Source organism: Lonchura striata, chromosome 1 (assembly GCF_050655825.1).
Source record: "Lonchura striata isolate lonStrDom1 chromosome 1, ASM5065582v1, whole genome shotgun sequence".
NCBI classification, from domain to species: domain Eukaryota; kingdom Metazoa; phylum Chordata; class Aves; order Passeriformes; family Estrildidae; genus Lonchura; species Lonchura striata.
This window is the reverse complement of record NC_140703.1, coordinates 77,387,114-77,407,774: the sequence shown is the minus strand read 5'-3', so window position 1 is coordinate 77,407,774 and position 20,661 is coordinate 77,387,114. Positions and strand designations below refer to the sequence as shown.

Here is a 20,661-nt window from a genome sequence, read left to right as displayed (position 1 = left end):
ATGTTTTCATGAGAACTGAATCTAAAAAAGGCTGCAAGTCTACTGCAATTTGGTAACAGGGCTGAAAAAAATAGCCTGCTTTGTTTCATAAATAACTGTGGTTCAGTGATCCACTTCAGCTGTGGGAAGCTGTCATGAAGTTGAGGAGCAGAAATTTGATATGAGAGCAGTGTTGTTTAGAAAGATCAATGATGAGAGGAGATTATGGCAGAATTTCAGCAACCTAATTAGAGATGTTAGTAGTATATCCCAAAGAGCTTGTGTCAGATAAAGAATACGGCTTTTTTTTTGCAAATGAATCATCTAATAATCACCTGGATGAGGGACTAAGCAGCACAGTAATTAAATTTGCAAAGATTATTTCAAAATGCAAGGTGTTACAACAACTTATATAGTGAGAAAACAAAAGGCCTGTAATGACTGAAAATAAAAGCTGGCAGTCACTAGTGACGTATGTGACTGGAAAAATGCAAGTGGATCTATGAGCCTAATGAGAAAAAATCTAACAGGAATACTTGTGGGACAATTACCTAAATGTAATGTGAAGGTGTAACACTGCTGCAGCATGGAAAAAAAATCAGTTTCATTTCATAAAGCAAAATATATTGTACACAAGAAACCTATTTTATTTCAACAGGGTGCACTCACTGAATATTGTATATAGGTCTGGACATTTCTACAGCAAAAATCTGACCTGAAAGGAATTTACTGAAAAGTAATAAAAAGTACCTATAAAAGAAAGTCAAACTTAAGAGAAAAGAAAAAAAAAAAAAAAAAAAAGAATGTTTGCTTACAGCAAAATCTTGGAGCAATTAAAACTAAGAAAAACTATGTCTTTCTCTAAAAATTTTATGGCATTAAGATGAAGAAGGTTTGGCTATATATAAAGCCTGAGAAAATGCAGATGAAAAACAGACTGTTCCATTTGCAATTTTATCACTACCAAATTTTGTGGCATCAGGCAAGTCAGACTGCCTTTAGGTGCCTTAATTTCTTCATCACCTCTATTATTATATGAATATATATACAACATATATTGTAAGAATATATACAATATATATTGAAAGAATTTTTTTTCATTTCACAGAGAAGTTAGAAGACTTTAGTTAACTAACCTTGATTTAATTTTTTTTTTGAAAATGTAAGAGAAAACATAAATAGTAGAATGAAAATAAATGGAGTGAAAAAATATGTCTGAGAAACTTTTATATACAAAAGATCTATCAACATCTGGGTAGGTTTCTGTCATGCTTTGACATGACAGAACTTTCACTGTTTGAAAGTTAGCATCCTCATCATTCAAAGATTTAGAGATCTGTGATTTATGTTCTCATTTAACACCTATGATTTCCATCTACGTCATTCTGGGAAAATGATCTTTTGCATATTCATCCTTCTGTGAATAATCTGTATGAAGTCTTCCTATGTGACTAAAGAGAATTATGTATTTGGTTAAAATATGACAATGCAGCACAGCTGTAAAAAATCTGACTATAAATTTTCTTTTCAGCAAAGAGATTTTTGTCTAAATTTCAGAAAGGTTGAAATGGATGCAGAGTTGAAAGAGAACCCTGTTGTTCAGAGAATGGATATACAATTCATAATGGTCTTCTTTGATAATGGATAGGTAGGGGATAGCAATTTTCAGACCATGTTTATTTAACTACTGAATTATAATTGCTAAACCTGTTTTCATTCTTTCTTCATATCTCACCATAGAACAGATGAAGGCATTAACAGGAAATCCTGACAACCCATAAGTGTGTTCTATACTCAACAGTTAAAATCTTACAGATAGATTTACAGCAGCATCAGAAATAGTTCTGTTTCTTCACTATCTGTGTGAATAATTTCAAAAGCATGCTTTTACAAGGAATGTGGCCCTGGAAGTGTTCTACTATCTAGACATTTCTAAACTGATCTCTAAATTGCTTCCCAAATGACACTGAACTCTTTGGAAACAAATCAGGTCATTTTCTTTCCCCTAGTCACACAAACTGGCATCATTACTCCAAACTTTGAGCTGCCCTGGCCCTGGTTTACTTGACATGTAAGCTGGCAAACAAAGAGAAATGAGACTTATTTGAAATATAACTGTCCTCCAAGAAGGAACTGCATAGTAAATAGCACACCAAATATGATAAGTATAACAAATAAGACTATTGTCTTATAAGAAAATGTGCCTGTTCCCATCGTAAAGCACAGTGCATTTACATAAAACCTAGATTTCCTGAAGAGACTCCAGGTCAATGCACCATGTGAATGTGATACTCCATTAACTCACACATGTTTTGCAAACAGAAGCTGAGAAGAAACCTTTTAGCTGTTGCAGAACTTGCTGCACTTGTTCACAGATGGTCTATTAGAGAATTTGATAGTGTGCTGTTTTTCTGGGTAGTCGAATGAAGTCTTTTAAACAGACTAAGTGCTAAGGCATTGGTGGGAGTAGTGTCTGCCCTTTCCTAGGAGCTTGAAATCCACTGTTTCTATGTCACAGCTAAACATAAGCACCTACCTATTGACTACCCCCTTCTCAAAATTTCAACCTCCTAGTTTTTTTACTGTCTTGACAGTGTTTTGTTCTCATCTCCAAGTTACTTGCCATAATACATGGACATATCACTCAATTTTCACCACTGTCTTTTTATCTCTTCCGCCCCTTTCTTTTATTTGAAGAAGCCACAGCATATTTTTGCTGTTTTTAAGCCAGTTTAGCTGGTCTAAAGTTGACTGATGGTATGCATGACCATCACAAAATTAAGGTGGTCTTGTGGTTGACCCTAAGCTTCATCATCTACAAGTCTTGAACAACAGGAGTTTAACTATAACTAGACTACACATGGTTACTATATTAACGAAGGAAATTTTAAGAAGGGACAATGTCAGGTCTGAGCAGCAAAAGGAAATGTTAAATAGTATTTTCAGAAACTCAACACAAATTTTAGGCAAGGAAAACAAAGGTCATTGGTTCAAACAAGAGTAATTTCAGGCAGTATCTTATAAATCTTTTCAAGCAAAAATAATTCTAATTTTTCATTAGAAGTTTATTTTAAATTAATTCTAATATTTTGATCTAAAAATGTACTTGTTACAAGATTACTTGTTTTTCCCTTTATCTGTACAGCCCTTAGCCACCAGAAAATTATCTTACTACCTGTAGGTCTAGTAATGATGCAACAATTAAAATTAAAGATCAATATTTATCTCCATATGTAAAATTAACAGCACTGCACAAACTCACAAGCAATATTATCACCTGAGTCTTAATTTGAGAACTGCAAATTGCCTGTCCAGGGATACCTTGTTTTCCACAACTACACCTCTGCACCAGGGATGCACAGATCATCGCTGTAAATAGTCACTGGTTCTGTCCTTTTCCTCCCTAATGTTGTATATGACTTTATTCCAGAGATTACCTAAAAAGCCTCTCACATCACTGCTATTCCAAAATTAAATACGGGTTATAGCTTTCCTGGCTATGCTTAAAATAGTAAAAAAAAAAAAAAAGTACAATACAGAGCATCAATAAGGGCATTGTCAATCTGCATATTAACACAGTTTCTATTTAGGGAATTTGCAAAAAGCATCATTATAGATGCAAATTAAGGAGATTAAGACATTTAGAATTTTTAGTCAAACCAGGGAAGTGCTATTGTCTTTATGCTGTGCTAAGATTGTTTCCTTTCAAGCTGTGCATTTGAAGGTCTAATTACAGATACTTGCATTCTGCAGTCTCTTCCGAGTTGAAGAGGAAAAGCAGGTGCCAGGAGGGGGGCAGATTTATGTCCTAGATAATATTCCATAACAACTACCACTCCCTGCTGGTAAACAATCCTCAGGCAACAGCCGCCTATTCCTGTTCATATCTTTAGACAATTCACCAGATCCTGACAATTTAAACAAATAAATCCCTAGGCTGCAAGAGCAGCAAAGCCCTGTGAATTGCCCAGTGAGAGACCTTTGCTGAGGTGGCCTTCAGGTTTCAACATTTACCCATCCTTTCATGGGACTAGGGCCACCATAAAAGTATAGTCAGGTCTCATCTGTCCTTTTCTCACCTCTGAACTTCCCTTCCTCTTCTGCACTGCTCTTCTTCCATGCACCAGATGAACAAAACCATTTCCTCCCAGGCACAGCGCTGCAACAGTGATAAAGTTTCAGCAAGCAACTTACTGATGCGCGAGTAGAAAACCAGATCACGCTTGAGAAACGCATCTCAGCAACACAGCCACGTAAATCACAAGCATAGCCCAGGTGAAGGTGAGTCTAAGGACTTTCATTTCCAAGGGCTTTTTTTTTGTAAATGGTGAGCACAACATTGCTTTGGCATGTTGCATTTTATTTTCTGCATTAGCTGAAAGTGCAGCTGATCCCCATGCAAAGTCCTGGCATAAAGCCTGCGTATACTTAGGCCCGGCACAGGCTTATCCTTGGGCTAAGAACAGAACAAGGATTTCTCTAGTTTTATGTAGCCATGGATTTCCATGCACATGAAAGAAAACAGTTCAAAAAGCCAGTCACACTAAGGAAGAGAATGTAGGAATGGAAGATGCCAGAAAATCCAAATAAATCACTATGCTTTTAGGGTTCCCTTTGAACAGTTGAGCACGATATTATACTGGCATGTATCACACTGTCTCCCTGGCTCTGTTGTTAGAACTGGTTTATCATTACTTTAAATAAACAGTAATATTTCTTTATTTTCAAAAAAATATGTAAACTTAAAGAAAAAGAGAATTCAGGTACACTCAGATTCCTGAGACCAGTAGTACTTTCATTCCCTCTACAAGGAGAATTGCTGATGAACCATTTGGAAACTTCTTTCTAGATTTCTTTTATTTTCTAAAATCTCTCTTATTTTCATCATATTTTGTTTTGGCATACAAAGAGTTTTTGTACAAGGGTATGCAGACAGGACCTGATCCAGCGATCCCATCTGTACAGAGATTACATGACACTGAAACTGATAAAAATATTAAAGATATGCCCATATTTACTTAAGGAGTGTGGTGCTATTAATGTCAGGGGTAGAAAAGTCTGTTGTAGGGTAATTTCTAATCTAAGCTGTGTAAGTTCTTGATTTAAACTTACTTAATATTCACTTGTTATTTAACTTCTCGTTGATATACAATTAGACTAGAATGGTTCAGCCTCTATGCCCTTATTTAGACTTAAAATTCAATATGTTAATAAATAATTCACAACTTTTAGAAGCTGAATCCCAATATACTTACAAGTGCACAGTGGCCTTTTAAAATGTTGTATCATGTATGCTTTGGTACAAAAAGAGGAAACTGAATTCCAAATATTGACTACATGTAGGAAAAGGATGTCTCTGGGCATTGAACTAAGAAGCAGAGTAATTTCAAAGCTGTATCTCTCCACTAGCTGTAGCTCACTAGGCAGCAGATCCCACCTAGCTGGGTTTGGCTGGAGACCAAAAATGATCGTGAGATGTCTGAGGCTCTGGAATCCATTCCTCATAGCTAAAAAGCATCTTCAGCTCGTGGCCTGTCCTGAAACTTCATTATGCACTCTAGAAGGTGGGACAAGATTCCCCTTGCAAGTTATTTAATGAGATAATAAATTCATTTATTACTTACTTGTAGAAGTGCCAGGAAAATTATGGAGATACATACAACAGTAGACACTGAAAAAAACCCCTGCTTTCTTGGTAGTGTTTCAGATTTGCTTGTAAAGCTGACCAAGTGTCAACATCAGAAACTTGTAAAAATTAAAAAATGCAGTGCTGATGTTTTTCACAATTCACAGAACTTCACTGTACCACAAAATATACTATTGGAAACAATTTGATAAAAATTTATTTATTCATTTTTAATTGCTGAAAATAACCTTTAGCATTCATTTGAAATCTTTCAAAATACCTGATTTTACTGAAATTCAAAACTAAATCAGTATAGTGCTTTGTTGACATGAAATACACATTTCAGCTCCAAATATTGCTTCTTCCTTTGTGGTGATTGAAACAAGGTGTTTTCTTCAAAAATTGTTTCCAGCTTTGAAAATAAAACAACACAATTGTCTATGTTTGCTTAGTCTCAATAGCTACATTAGATTTCCTAGCATATCTTCACATGCATTCATTTCTTGTTATGCTTTGAAAGCTTGTTGCATTTTTCCCCTTAAGAGATTTTACATGCTCCAAAAATCACCTTGTCTTCCACCTACCAAACTTTGGTTCAACTTTTATATAACAAGCTTGTATAAATTGTTGCCTTCCTTAAACTGCATATCCCTGTGAAACCACTTCAATGTCAGAAAGAGGAAAAAGGAGATAACAACAGAATTGATTTCCTCAGCACAGTTTTAGCACCTGTGCAAACCAGTTGCTTTCACCAAGGTAAAAATTCACATACGTTGTTCACTGATGTTAGCATTCAACAAGTCCCTGCTGTTGCCTTTTTCTGGACATGATCTTGCTGAGATTTCATTGACTGAAGATGTCCTACATTTCTGGAATAAGTTGATTTCACGTCCTTCCTGCTTTACATATGTTTTCACACTGAGTACAGCTAGCTCTTCAAGAGCAAGGAAAGCTGTGAGTGGATAAATTTCCTAACTTAGGAATGCTGAATGGCTTCTAGATGCTCCCTTAATAACACAAAAGAAGTATCAATTTACAGTAAATAATTAGGAAATAGGAATGTTAAATTAAGAACCTGCCATATATTAAAGAAGATGTAATTCAGACCTTAAGGTTTGGTTTTCTCTTTATTAAGAAAATCTCTTGATAGAGATTCAAAGCAGACTTCAAGCAGCCATGGTATTCACCATCTGTCTCTCCAGCAGTGTGAAGAGCCTTCCACAGAAGCTGCACTGTTACTCCTCTCAGATTGTTCCTGTAAGCCATATACTGTTCTTTACATGACTGCAGTTTGACAGACAGCTCATGACACAGTATTTTTGGTCCTCTCTCTCTGTCCCCCTCCCCACCATCTTTTGCCAGTTCATCTCCTGCTCTATGCTTTGCCCTTCCAATATCTGCTGTTAATGACAGGTAACTGACCTGTGCACTGCTGGAACACTTGACATTTTAGTCCTGTGTCATTCTGAATGCATAAAGCACATGGGTTACAACTAGAAGAAAATTTAAGACTTTATTTCTGATAAAGCTTAAAAACCAATATATATGTATCCCAGAGTAAACATGTGATGCATATACAATAAACACATTAAGCAAAAGCATTTCAGTATAACTTTGAAAAGATGGGAAAGTTGAAAAGAAAGATTCCTGTTTATGCAAAAATCTTAAGAAGTGAATGAGCGGTAACTTGTTTTAAGTTCAAAGTCTTCAGAAACAGCACCTGAACATTCATGCACAGTAAAACAAGCAAGAAGCACTGCAGTATGGATAATCTAATGGGGTTTGTGTCTTTGTGATTTGTGTTTATTTTACCAATGGCAGCCTGGCCAGCAGAAACTGCACTCCTTACGGTGATGTCATATTTAACACCAGCTCGGTGGTGATTATGGTGTTAGATTAACCAGCTTTATCAGCCCTCCCCAGCACCCAGAAGGGTTGTCCTTGCAGAGAAGGATGGCTGCTACTTTCTACCAGCACCAGCACAGCACCCACACTCTGGGAGTCTAGGCAGCATATGTTTATTTTTACCACTCAACTGCTGGTGTACAATGAGAGCTAATCTAAAGCAAGCAGGGAAGACTTGAGAAGCATTACCTCTTTCCCACATCTTCACTATCTCCTTCCTGAATTCTGGCATCTCTGCTTTATATATGCAATTTTCATTGTTGCCACTAAGTATAGCACAAGTGTGTTGCAGATGATAGATAAATATGATTGTTCATAAATAATACAGCTAGGATGAGAACAGTTCTCCCAGCTAGCCGGATGACACCCTGCCTTTGGATGAGTCCTGGGGTGAAATGGACTGTTCCATCCCACCCCCCAAAACATGTATGGCTCATCCCACACCTCTATCCCTCCCTTCAAACATCAAATATCTGTAACCCCATTGGATATGCCTTATCCCAACCCACCTCGAAGCCCCTTGATAAAGAGGCTTCGAGGGGCCACGCGGTCTCTTGGAACCTCTTCCCCTCTCTTGGAACTTCCCCTTCCTTGGAGCTTCCCCTCTCCTAGCGCATCCTTTTGTCTCTCCCCTCCTCCACGCTCTCAGGCCCCGCCACGTGCTGCGCCTGGGAGCTCGAGGCAGAACCTTCTGCACCCCCAATAAACCTCTTTCCCCAAGAGCAACCTTCAGAGATCTCTGCCTCCATTCATCCACACTGTGCTGGAGCGTGGCATTTTCTTCACAAGTGGACATTCATATGCCTGCTTTTAAGTTATCTCTAGAAGTATTCACATAAAGCATTCTCTAGAAGTATGGCACATAAGCATTCATTCACATTCCATTCTCTAGAAGTATGGCACATAAGCATTTAGGCATATAGCTCCCTTCTGTCCTATCTTACTGCTGAAAGTGACTGTCCTCCAAGAAATAATCCTCCCAGAAAAAGTGAAAGTCCTCACTGATACTCCTCATAGAAAAAGATCCACTGCCATCTTTTTCTTGTAAAACATAAAACAAAAGTAAAAGGAAAAAAAACCAAACTAATTTAACAAAATCTCTAAAAAGTTTTTAGGTAAGCAGAGAAACAGAGACAGAGAGTCATTAAATAATTTTTCTGTATTACAGGAACCTTTTCATGATACACTAAGTTTCCTTTTAATTTCCCAGTTGTTTGGATGCACAAGCAAAAGAATTAGGGAAAGAAGGTCAGCAAAAAGATAACAATGTCTGTTTATAACAGCCATGAGATTAATCTAAAAAAAAGTATTTCTGCATTTAATGAGGGTTGAGGACAACAAATGAGAAATTATAAGGCTACAATTCCTATTATCCAAAGTGCTGACAATATGTATGTATAGCATTTTTTCATAGCTTGGGTTTTATGTACTGTGGCTATTTTTGATTCTCACAGCATGGTTTTGTCCTTGCTGTGTGTCAGGTAAGCACCTATCATCAGAATAAGAACCACACAGGGGTAAGAGAGTCTCTGTTGGACAATTGCAAGAAGACATCAGTATTATGGACTTGAGGCTGAGTCCACTATTATTTCTATTCTTGTCCACATGCATCTGAAGCATCTTTAATCACAGGAGGTTTAGTATTTGTAAATCAGTAATTTTACTTATGGGTTGATATTTTAAAGGATTGGACACTTAGAGAACAATTTTCATCATAAAATATTAAAAACCATACACAGTTCAGAGCTTTGCTGAAGATTAAATGCTATTTGAATTCAACAGGAGAGTGGTTTTTATAAACCAGCATAAGATAATGACTGGCCTCTATAGTGACTACCTGTCTCAGTATTTTAAATGTCTTTTCCTACAGAATACTAAACAAAAAGAAAAACAAAAACAAAAAACCCCAAAAAAACCAAAAAACCAAACCAAAACAAAAAAAAAAAGCAAAAACCAAGCCAAAACAACAACAAGAACAAGAGGATAACTTCTGCAAAAGCGGCAAAAAAAGTCCACAAAGGAGAAGCTCAGAAGTCTTTTAGATGTTTCACTCCTTTATTCTGTTCCTTGGGGTGGAATTTATCAGAACAAATGTGTAAGTCCAAAATATAGGCATTTATGTCATAACTAAATACTCTTTCTAATCCATATAAAGAAATATGTACTCCAAGGAAAGATTTTTCCAGACCTATTTGATAAATAAATTTTACACTAATGTGACTTGCACCTCTTACTCCCTGTTGACTACTGAGGGAGCCTACAGGAACACTTCATATCATGGATACCTAAACATCAGCAATCCAAATTCTGTTTTCTGCTGCATGGGAAAAACACCGCATCCCTGCCCTCTCAAAGCCTGTTTGGATTTGGCAACACCTGGTTTCTAACAAGATCTATTTGCAAGTGGGTGATGCCCACCTACTCCAGCTCAGGGTTCAGCTTGTTCTTTGCTTTGCAACTTCATAAATTTGATGCAGCTGGTTAGAATATTACTGGTTAGAATATTACTGTTCCTCTGACCAGCTGCACTTAGCAAAGAAACTGAGGAAGAGCAGAGCCCATCCAAATGCACAAAGTGCATTTCCAACTACAGGGAGTGTGCAGAAGATACCCAATCTCAGAATATTGCCTTTCAGTACTGGACTTGGCCATGTGACAGGAATTAGCATCCCTGACTGGAAAATGTTCTTATTACTAGGCAAATCTTTCTGATCCAAGATTTGAAGGCTTGTCACTTCTCCTAGTTTGGTTAATTAAACAAAAAAAATTGCTTTAATGTAGTTCAACATTTTTGACATAATATGTGAAATTGATAAACAGTAATCTCCAGGTAAATCTTTCAGGACTAGAGACTAAAATGGTTTGCAGGCAATAGAGGTTTCTCTTAGACTATCATCAGCTCTGATAGGATTTTGATCAGGTGTAAAATATTTTATTTTCAAATTTGTGTTTCCTGTCAAATTTCAGGTGTGTCATCTCTTATTAAGAATCTCTTTAATGTTTGAAAACTTGTGCCAGATGTCCAATGAAGGCTTGCAAACCATTACATGCTACAAGTCAACAGATGTTGCATTTCTTTAAGCTTTCTATTCGCTCTAAGGTCTGTATTTTGGCAAACACAGAAGTTATGCAGTGTGTTAAACTACTAGATGAATTATATGTAAACGGTAGCCCTGCTAGCACTGTTACAGCCAAGCAGTTGTGGATTTTAAAAATCCACCTGTCCTGCAGTGGATTTTGCACTTGATGTGAAACATGTTGCAAAGCAACACTGAAATATTGTAAAAGAAACAAAGTAAAACAAGCAAACAAACCACAACCATTTTGCCCAGAAGGAAGCCATAAAATATCTGGTAATCCAGTTTTGGTATGGTGTAGCCTACAGGCATGGCGACATTAGAATAATGTAAGTATATATTTATTTGACTTTCCCACACTCTCAGAAAGCCCTCCCAAACAGGTCTGTTGAAAAGGCAGTTCTTTATGACTTCCTGCTTCCAGAAACCAAACAATCAGGCCAAAAATATTCATGTGGAAACCACACCCTTTTGCTTTGGATGCATGGAAAGCAGAGCATCAGAAAATATCCTTCTCAAAGTCCATCCTTTACCTGCCAACTGTGGGAGGATGGCTTGTGAGAGAATAGAGATAGTGCTGAGGGCAGTCTCACCCCTGAGGAGTTGCAGCTGTACTAATTACCAAAGAGTAGGAACAGGCCTGCCCTTAATAGGTCACAGATGTGTCCAGTAAGGATGGGACAATAAGGATGGGTGCTATAAACGAGTGGGTTAGCTGCTAGAGAGGAGAGTTGGAGTCAGTTGTGCTGCTGTGAGGAGCGAGGGTTAGGTGGTTGTGTAAGGGTTAGTGTGTGCTATGAGGGGAAGGAGTCAGCTGGCCATGTGGAAGAAAGAGGAAAGGAGTCAGTGTTGTGAGGAGCTGCATGTGAGACCTCACAGAGAGAAGGTATGAAAGTCTTACAGTAGGATGATAAACTGATGGTGACAGTCACTTCCCATTCACTGTTGATTGATGCCAAACACTGATGCTGACTGTGACAGCACCAGTGTACAAGTGGCCTTCTGTGTTGCAGAAATCCACAGAGGTGAGTGAGCTATAGCTCAAGGTAGGTTGGCAAGCTGGGCAGCGAGAGTAGGAGGAAGAGGGAGCAAAGGACAGGAGACTTATGCTGGCCATGAAACTGAACTTCAGTGTATTCCAACTTCAAGAACCTCTCTCATTTCACTTTTCACACTTTTTTTTTTTTTTTGGCCAAGTTTAATGAGACAGTTATAACTGGCTATAATATTTAATGTCTTTGAAAAGTTCTTACTTTGTTAGAAACCAACTTCACAAAACTTTTTTTTTTTTTTCAACTCTAGTATCCAAGGAAAGATTCAAACCTGCTATTTTTCTCCAAGTTCTTTCATAAAGTGTGCAAGAAAAGGGAATACAGAGTGTCTGGGATGTTAGCTATTCTTGTAGGTATTATTATGGGAGATCATCTGTGAAACTTTGCTGCCCTGTAATTTACACCACTACTGCTGGTAATGACTGTAAGATATATATGAGCGGCACTAATGGGTATGGATCACTGTTCTCCGAGACTGCAAATAAAAGGAGCATGGGGAATGATGACACTGTATGATAGATCAATGCAGCTGCAGATTGGTCCTTAGGCTATTCAGGTTACTTTCCTTAAAAGGCATCATGCCTCACACATGCTGCTGAAGGCTATCCATATCCATTCAAATTCACAATAGCTATTCTTAGACATTCCTTCATTTTTAACACCCCTGCAAAGACTGCTAGTGTAATTTTTAATGAGAATGAGGAGACAGTATGTCTTTTATCAGGTTCAGATCTATTTAGCTTAAATTAAAACTCTTTGTTATAGTTTTCCTTATGCTAATTCAAAGGATTAGTGAGAAAATGTCACTGAACAGCTACTTGTATCCTCATTAACATTCATGACAAAGCCTTCCGGCCAGGCTGGTTTCAGTTGCTGATGGAGCAATACTTAAAAGAAATTGGCTTGTGTGTGAAACAGCTGCTCAGCAATGTCACTATGCAAAGGAATTGGTGATAATAAGATGATACTATTACAGCTACACTGGGAGCATAATATATTTTAAGCTGTTTTGAGGTATATGGTAGAGGTCCAGGAAGTGGAGCATGATTACTTGTCTGTGGTTAGGAATAGGAAACAGCTGATCATTACAAGTCTGCTTATATGGGTTAATCTTGCACAAAGCCTTGAGGTAAGATAAAAATTCGTATCTGCTGGAATCCTTCACTTTCTGTGTGTTTCCTACCTGCTAGAAAGGCTTTTTCTTTTTATAGTGTTTGGAAGGGTATGTGTGTCCCATTGCTGAAACAGGTATTGCACTCTTTGCTAGGACCATTGAGCACTTGTTGTTTCAAAGGAACTTCTCATTTCAAGGCTCTATTTATTTGAGAAGATTCCGTGGATCCTCACACACCTATTAGTGAAATTCCAGATACTGATTTTGCTTGAAATGACCATATAGTATGTCACTACAATGACAAATATGCAATATTATGGTGGCAATACAGATGGAAACATCTGCACATAAGGCTCAGCCAAGACAGAAGTGGCAGCTGGCATTATGTTGTGTAGTGACTTATGCTAATGCACTCCACTTGTCTAGAACATGGAAATTGAATGAAGAATTATACTGTCAGATCTTTGGTTCTGACATATCTTTGAACCCCATATACTCTGATAAATAAATAAGTCTAGAATAATGGAGCAGTCAAAAGTTCCAATACAATGACAGCCCTTTTGAGATGTGGAGTACAAATGAATAAGAAATTAAAGATTATAAGGGGGTTTAGGATGCAAGAAATGATAGGCAATTAAAAAAAAGTATATTTTTTCTGATCATAGATGGTTCTCAATTGTTTAGCAATTTCTAAAGCTACAAATTTTAGCTTTAGCTGCTATTGCTTTTAATTATTACAGAAATTTATTTCTTGTAGAGATTTGAAGTACTGCACTTCATGTGAAACAAAATATAAAACTGACACAGAAATTATGTAGGAACATTGACAGCAGGCTGAGGAAAGGGAATCTTCATCTAAGCTAAGCATTGATAAGGCCACACGTGGAGAGTTAGGTTCAGGTCTGCACACCCCAGGACAAGACAGATATGGACATACTGGTGCAATCCAAGCAAGGGGCAGGAAGATGATGAGGGGACTGGGCTACCTAATCTAAAAGCAGAGGTGGAGAGAGTTGGGATTGTTTAGCCCAGAAAAGAAAAGGTGTAGGGGATCTCATCAACATGCATAAATATCTAGTGGGGGGATATATAGCCCAGTGACAGCAATGGGTACAAAGTAAGAAAACCAAACCAAATCAGGAAATTCCATGTAAACACAAGAAAACACTTTATTGTGAGGATGGTCAAACACTGGCACAAGTTGCTCAAAGATGCTGTGCAGTCTCTATACATGGAGATATTAAAAACATGGCTGCAGATGACTCTGGGTGACCTGTGATAGCTGAGCCTGCTTGGAGCAGAAAGGTTGACAAAGCCATCCCTCATCTTGGCCATGCTTGGATTCTGTGGTTCTGTGTAAAAATGTTTGTCTCATCAGAGGCTAAAGAGACAATGTTCAAGTTACAGTAGATTGAGTTTCCTTTTAGACTACATCATGAATAGGAATCTGGGAAAAAAAAATCCTGAAAAGGAAAACAAATCTCAAATTGCCTCTCAAAATGGAAATCATAACATCATATCTATGCTTAAGTTATCATATCTAAGCTCTATGCTTGTGGGGCTGAAAACAAATTAAGAAAGATAAGGCTTATGAAGGTCAGATCAAAATTGTAAAGAGCTCACATTCTAAAAAGTCTTATGTTGCAAAACTTAGTATTACCCTAAGAGGTCTAGTACAGCATTAAAAAATCTGCAAGATATCCCTTTGATGTCCTTTCAAGAGTTCTCAAAATTATATGAATGTCTGAACAAAAAAAGAGCTTGACAGCAACTATAGCTGAAATTAACTCCTCAAGGGAGCAACACTAATATCTATCTCAGCATAACTTAGATATTCATATATTCTTTTATTGCTTCCATATGCTGCTCTTGACAAACACAGGTACTGTGCAAAACTCACATAAAATCATCACAATTGGCTGTATCTGTTTTGCTATTTATGGTGTACTAGCATTAAATGGCAGAATTATGTATCAGAATTCCTTTGTGCAATCACAAATTAAGTGATTGTACCAAATTAAGAAACAACAACAAAAAAAAAAAAAAAGGATTGTACTTGAACAGTTAAAACATGGACCTTAGCTATCTATCTTAATATAACTATCATCACATTTTAAACTGCAAGAAATCTAGCTGATTTTACACTGGAAGTCTATTAGGTGAATATATTTTTTCATTAATGTCTTTGCCCTTCTGGAAAGAAGCAGTTTTTCCATACAAGTGAAAAAATTTTGAATAGCTTTAAAATAGCATTGAAATTCTGAAAGCATACACAAAGCTCCAATGTTCTCAGATAAGACATTACATTGCAAGTTCCCTTTAAAGCATCAATAATAAGATAGAAAAAACACCTTAGTCTTTTATTCCAATTTTCTGTGGAGCAGATCCCAGAGGGGAATATTTACATCCAATCAGGAACTTTAAGCCATACCTTACCATCAGTATTAAGACACAGAACTTCAGATTACTGAGAAAGCTGTAATGTCTTTAAACTCAATGCAATACAGAAAGGCCTGGAGTTGACAAAGAATTAGCAAAGTGCTGTCTGAGCTCTGTGGTCAATTAGCTGAGTGTTTTCAGTGTGCTGCATGGTCACAGAACAGCAATCACCCCAGTTTCCTTCTAGGAAAGAAAAAGCCCTGTGCATGTTGTAGATGGTTTGAAATGTCTGTTCTGCTTGCACAATCATCTTGTAACACTACACACAAATTCTGGATTTTTTTTTTTTTTTGATCCTTTGAAGATAACTAAATTTTTTTAATCCACTACTTAAAAAATTACACTTTTTCATTATAAAGGAAGTAATCACAATTCAGAGAAGTGCAGTCATCCCCACCTTCCAAGGACATTCTCTAAATTACATTCACCTCTGATCTGCTAAAGATTTTCTTCCAGCTCATCTTCATATTACATTTTTCTATTGCTTTCTTTAGAATTATTTTTTTCTTCTGTGTTACATTGAGAGAATCAATATTTGGAAAAAAAATCTTTAATTGGATAATAAGGAGTTAGAGACATCTTCACTTCTTTCTGAATGGGACTGAAGATTTTTGAAGCAAGCTTCCAAGTTCAGAGATAACACTTCCACCATTCTCCTAAATGTGTGCATATGATCCATTACCTGGTTGTCAGCTTTGCCCCCACCTATTTGCACACTTTCCACCTGCTCTGCAATTCTCTGCAATGCTGATTTAGGCCTCTTAATGCCAGACTATTTTCAACTTACAGATATGCAGAAATGCTCAGGATGACACTTTCAACATAAATACAGAATTCACATTTAGATAAAACCATTATTTAAAACATGGATGCAACCATAAAAACAGCTTAATGTTCAGTATCAAAAACACTCATTTAGCAAATTGCCACACCATAACCTTGATCTTGAAAAGACCTTATAAAGGCTGATCACAAAGAAATAAAACCCTCAAACTGTTGTTTTCTGTTCTTTCTAGGTAGAAAAGATGTGTTCAATATTGCTTAAGTGGTTTGTATGATAATCTCTCTCAAATGCAACTTGAGGCCTTAGTGTTTGGAAGCCAGATGCCTTCTTTAGAGCCTCTGTACATCACAAGAAAATCACGCAGGAAAAAAACAACAGCCTTAAGGCTATAAGAAGACAAACTACCCAAATACTGCTCTGCAATAACAAAAATCATGGGAGATCCACCATTCATCTTGCAAAAGTGAACATAATTACAAACCTAAATTTTGCACTTGAAACTAGGAGACAAAAATTATAAACCTCTCTATGCATATCTAATCTCTTTTTTCAACATTAGCCAAGCCTGCAGGCACTTAACAGTCTGATTCTTGATGTCATTGTAATTAAAGGCAATACTCACAAAGCTGATAAGCATACCAGCAGTATATTAACCCTTATCTTAGCCAAACTGACAACTGCAAATGTGATATCTAATTGTAAAAAAAAGAGCATTGGCGTTTATTATAGATATTATGGATACTGTGGCTTTTAAATCCCATAACCTTGAAAATAAGTAAATTATGTCCAGCCTACCGTCAAACTTCTTGTGCCGGGATACGAAAGTCGTGCGTACAAAGTGACTTGTCTCCTCCACTAAATTTTCAAACTCCAGTTTGCTCTGTTGGCTTAATTTGTCCTCCATTTCTGAGGTGCAGCATGTATATTCCTGAGGGCAGATTCTCAAATGTTCCCCTGGAATCACAAGAAAAGAAGAAATTAGAAATATTTGAATACAGATAGAAATGTGCTAGAACCAAAATGCACATGATGGGTCTTCAGTTTTGGTGAGCTATCCAGGGAACTCTTTAAGTCAAAACTTAAAGAGCTTGACAGGAAACACCTTGAATTTGTATCAACAATTTTGCTATAGCTGGGTATTCCTTGCAGGCAAGAGGAGACGCACTTTGAGAGTTGTTTTGATACTTCAAAAAGTAAAAGTGCCTCACGCCAAGTGTTCTCCCATGCTGAAGAAGCCTTCCACATTTACTGAAGCATACTTAAAATTTGAAAAACAACTGCTTGCTTTTTGTTTGTATTTAAATTGCCTGGAGAAATATCTAGTGAGATGACCTATTACAAGCCACTGGGTCTGTCAAAAATTGTAAAACAACAATCATGCATTTGTTGTCAAAACCTGAAGAACAGAAATTATGCATTTTTGTAGACAGGTCCCACTTATCCAAGTACACCAAAACATTGTTCCCTTCTCTCCTTCCTTTCCCTCTTAAGCGTATTTTAATGATTGTGTTTGGGTTTTCTTGGGCAGTATTTCTTGTCAGACTGAGCAAGTGCTCTGCTGAACAGGAAAAAGCAATGAAGAGTTTAATTAATGCTTATATTATATGGAAATGCAATGTAAAAGGTAATGAATGCTTCTTATTTAATTCAATAGATTTATCTCTTGAAGCACTCTGCCAGTTCTTCTGACAATATTGCTTTCTTCAGTACAATTTGCACGTGGAAACCAATTCTTCAACTCATGAAATTAAAATGGTCTGTTATTACATAAAATGTGAATTTCCAATTGACACTGTACTAAGGGTGTCAGAAACATTTACCTTGGTTTGTACAAAGCCAGAAAATTCCACCATTTCCTCTTGAGAAATAAAGAGTATGATCTGCCTGTATGATTAAAGTTACTTGTAAGGCAATGAAAATATTTAGCTTTCTGTACACCAAGTCCTGATTAAAAATCCCCCTGCAAATCTCTTAAAACTGCAAATAAAATGATATACAAAGCCCAAGGGTTAAATAAATACTGGGGACCTGATTCTCATTTATATTTAGGCTCCTTTCTACCACTGCTGAGCCATAAAGAAGACTTAAATGCAATTTATACCTACTTTAAGGCTGCTTTTCACCATTCGTATTATGTAGTGAGGAGAACCAGGCCCTAAGTTTTATACCTCCCAGGGGTATAATACATTTAGCTGCTGCATCATTTTGAAGACAGCATCAAAAAGAGGTTTGCACATGCTTAGAATAAACACTGTCTTCAGTTTGCCCTCACCTTATTCGAATTTATGTTTCAGTTCTCAAATGAAGTCTTTTAACTTGAAATTTAGTCATTCCTCAACCCTGACTCCTCACCCCATCTTAATTTGTTTTTTTCTGCAAGAGTTCGTAATATATGAATTATAATGCCATGAGGTTTCTTTTAGCAGTCTCAAGAATTTTTAAAAGCTCACAGCTATACATCTTCAGAAAGGATAATTTTATTATTATCAGTTACTGTTTGGCACTACTACCTACAAGTCCCAGTCATGGCCAAATAAACCATGATATAAAACTTTGCATAAAACTGGGAAAAAATTATATTCCACAACCACCAAAATATTGTAAGTATTGCTTGCCATGTCTGCTACACCCTCCCACCACAAGAAATTAATTCCTCTCCATCCTCAAAGTCACACATCTAAGCCATAAACAACACACACAGGGACTGGTGAGCCAGCTGCTGTCAAACATAAAAGATAGTGGCAGACTAATGTTTGCCTTACCCTCTACATCTCTGTCACATTAAACTGCAACTATTCAACAGGTAAGGGAGGTGCCAGAATAAGAAACAATAAAGGTTATTTCAGTAACAGTAATGTGAGTTTTTATTAGATGTCAGAAAGACAAGTAAAGTTGAAATATTGTATCATTAGAAGCAGTGCTGTGTGCTTGATTAAATAAAAAAAATGTCCCATCCATAATGTCTGCAACCCCCTTTCCTCAATAAATCCAGGCTTTTTTTCCTTATTGAAAATACCTACTTTCCCAGTTCCAGTCAGAGTTGAAGTTCATGCTTTTTATTATGATAATATCCTCTGGTACCATTGCAACCCAGACTTTTTATACAATTCACTTTTCTTTCCTGTCTTCATCTGAAGTTCTTATTCTTTTTTTGTCTGGCTCTGTTTGTTTCTCAGTATTGTCAGGCTATAAGCTGGCCTAATGGTAATCTCATGGCACTGTGCTTAGTAAGTAACAGCCATGAGTCTAAATTTTTTAAGACACTACATTATGCTGAGTATTAGGTCAAATTAAATTCTATTGAACAGTCATTTTTGGAGGAATAGTAATTTTTTTTTTCCTATTTCTCTGATTCATTCAGAGTCTTCGATTTGCTTTGCTACAAATTTTTTTTCTCACTTTACCTGCTACAAACTCATTCGGATTCCTACTAATTGTTTTCTTTTACATGTGTTTTCAGTAAGTTTTTTCCTTTTAATTCACTGGTTATTCTTTCATTGAGGCTCTTGACTGTAGAAACTCACATTTATCAGAAACACTCATAGATTTTTTCTCCAAAAATATGTCTTCCTAAATTATCTATACTAGCCACCCATTCTTATCATAAAAATTTCGCTGTACAATAATGACATTTTTTCAAAACAAATTTCTAGTTTTTCTTCCTGTCAATATATTCTCTGCATTTGTGTAGAAAAAAATAATAATGGAAATATTGTGCTACTTTTCATATTCTGTTTCTAGATTTTTTTCTTCCTTCTCTTTCCTGCACTGGAAGATCAGGTCAGACTACAGATAAACTAAAAGCAAAAGCATTTTCCATTGGTTCACACCAATGGAGTCTTTGTACGTCTAAGATGTTCAAGCTAATTTTGTAAAAATAAAGCTTTTAGAATGCTTTAAGCCCTGCAATGTTTATACTGGCCACAACTGGCTGCAGTTTCCAAAAGTTCATAACTTGGACAAAATCTCATGTGCTTTCCTGGGAATGGCAAAGGGAAACTTGCTGTGGGGGAGGGGGCGGTTTGTGTCTTTGGGGTTTTTTGTTTGGTAGGTTTTTTGGGGTTTTTTTTGGTTTTTGTTAGTTTGGATAGTTTTATTAAGGGGTGTGTGCTTTATTTGGATTTTTTTCTTCTTTTGTGCAAATCCATGATGTAAGAGGCTGTTTGGATTGGAAATAACTGCATGCTAATTTCATTGTGCTTCCTCTGATTTTTTGAATAGGATCATTTACTATTTGCATTTTGTGAAACATTGTTCTATTACCATAGAAAGTGTTTAATCACTAATTTGTGTATTTACACACCTCAAGTATTTTGCAGGCTGAAAATGTGGTCATAACTAATGTACCAGTTCTTGCCCTAGGAAACTCCATATGGTCTAGGTTCTTATGCTAATTTTAGCAACGATTTTTGTGGCACAAGTGGCATGGGTTATAACTGACTAGTTTTTCCTTGCTGCAAATGGTGTCTCCCCAAACAAGTTTGACATGAATGTAGTTACACTGCACCAGCATTCTGCCAGGCTGAACAGCTACTAACTCAATATTCCCAGCGACCTACCACAGCTCTTCTAACCACCGTTTCCAGCTGAAGATGCTGACCTACATATCTCTCCTCATGTGGCTTATGTTATATAAATCAAATCAATTGCCTACTACAAATTCAGCTACCAGTATTCAATTTCAG

At 36.8% G+C, this 20,661-nt stretch overlaps 1 protein-coding gene across 2 annotated transcripts in view; it reads right to left on the bottom strand.

The window, feature by feature from the left end:
• Positions 1-20,661, bottom strand: part of GPC6 (glypican 6) — a 726,663-nt gene that overhangs the window by 491,108 nt on the left and 214,894 nt on the right. For both annotated transcript variants that reach the window (XM_077781485.2, XM_085556757.1), the window contains exon 2: positions 16,772-16,930. In XM_077781485.2, the coding sequence (XP_077637611.1) occupies positions 16,772-16,930 (159 nt within the window). The remainder of the gene's footprint in view (positions 1-16,771; positions 16,931-20,661) is intronic.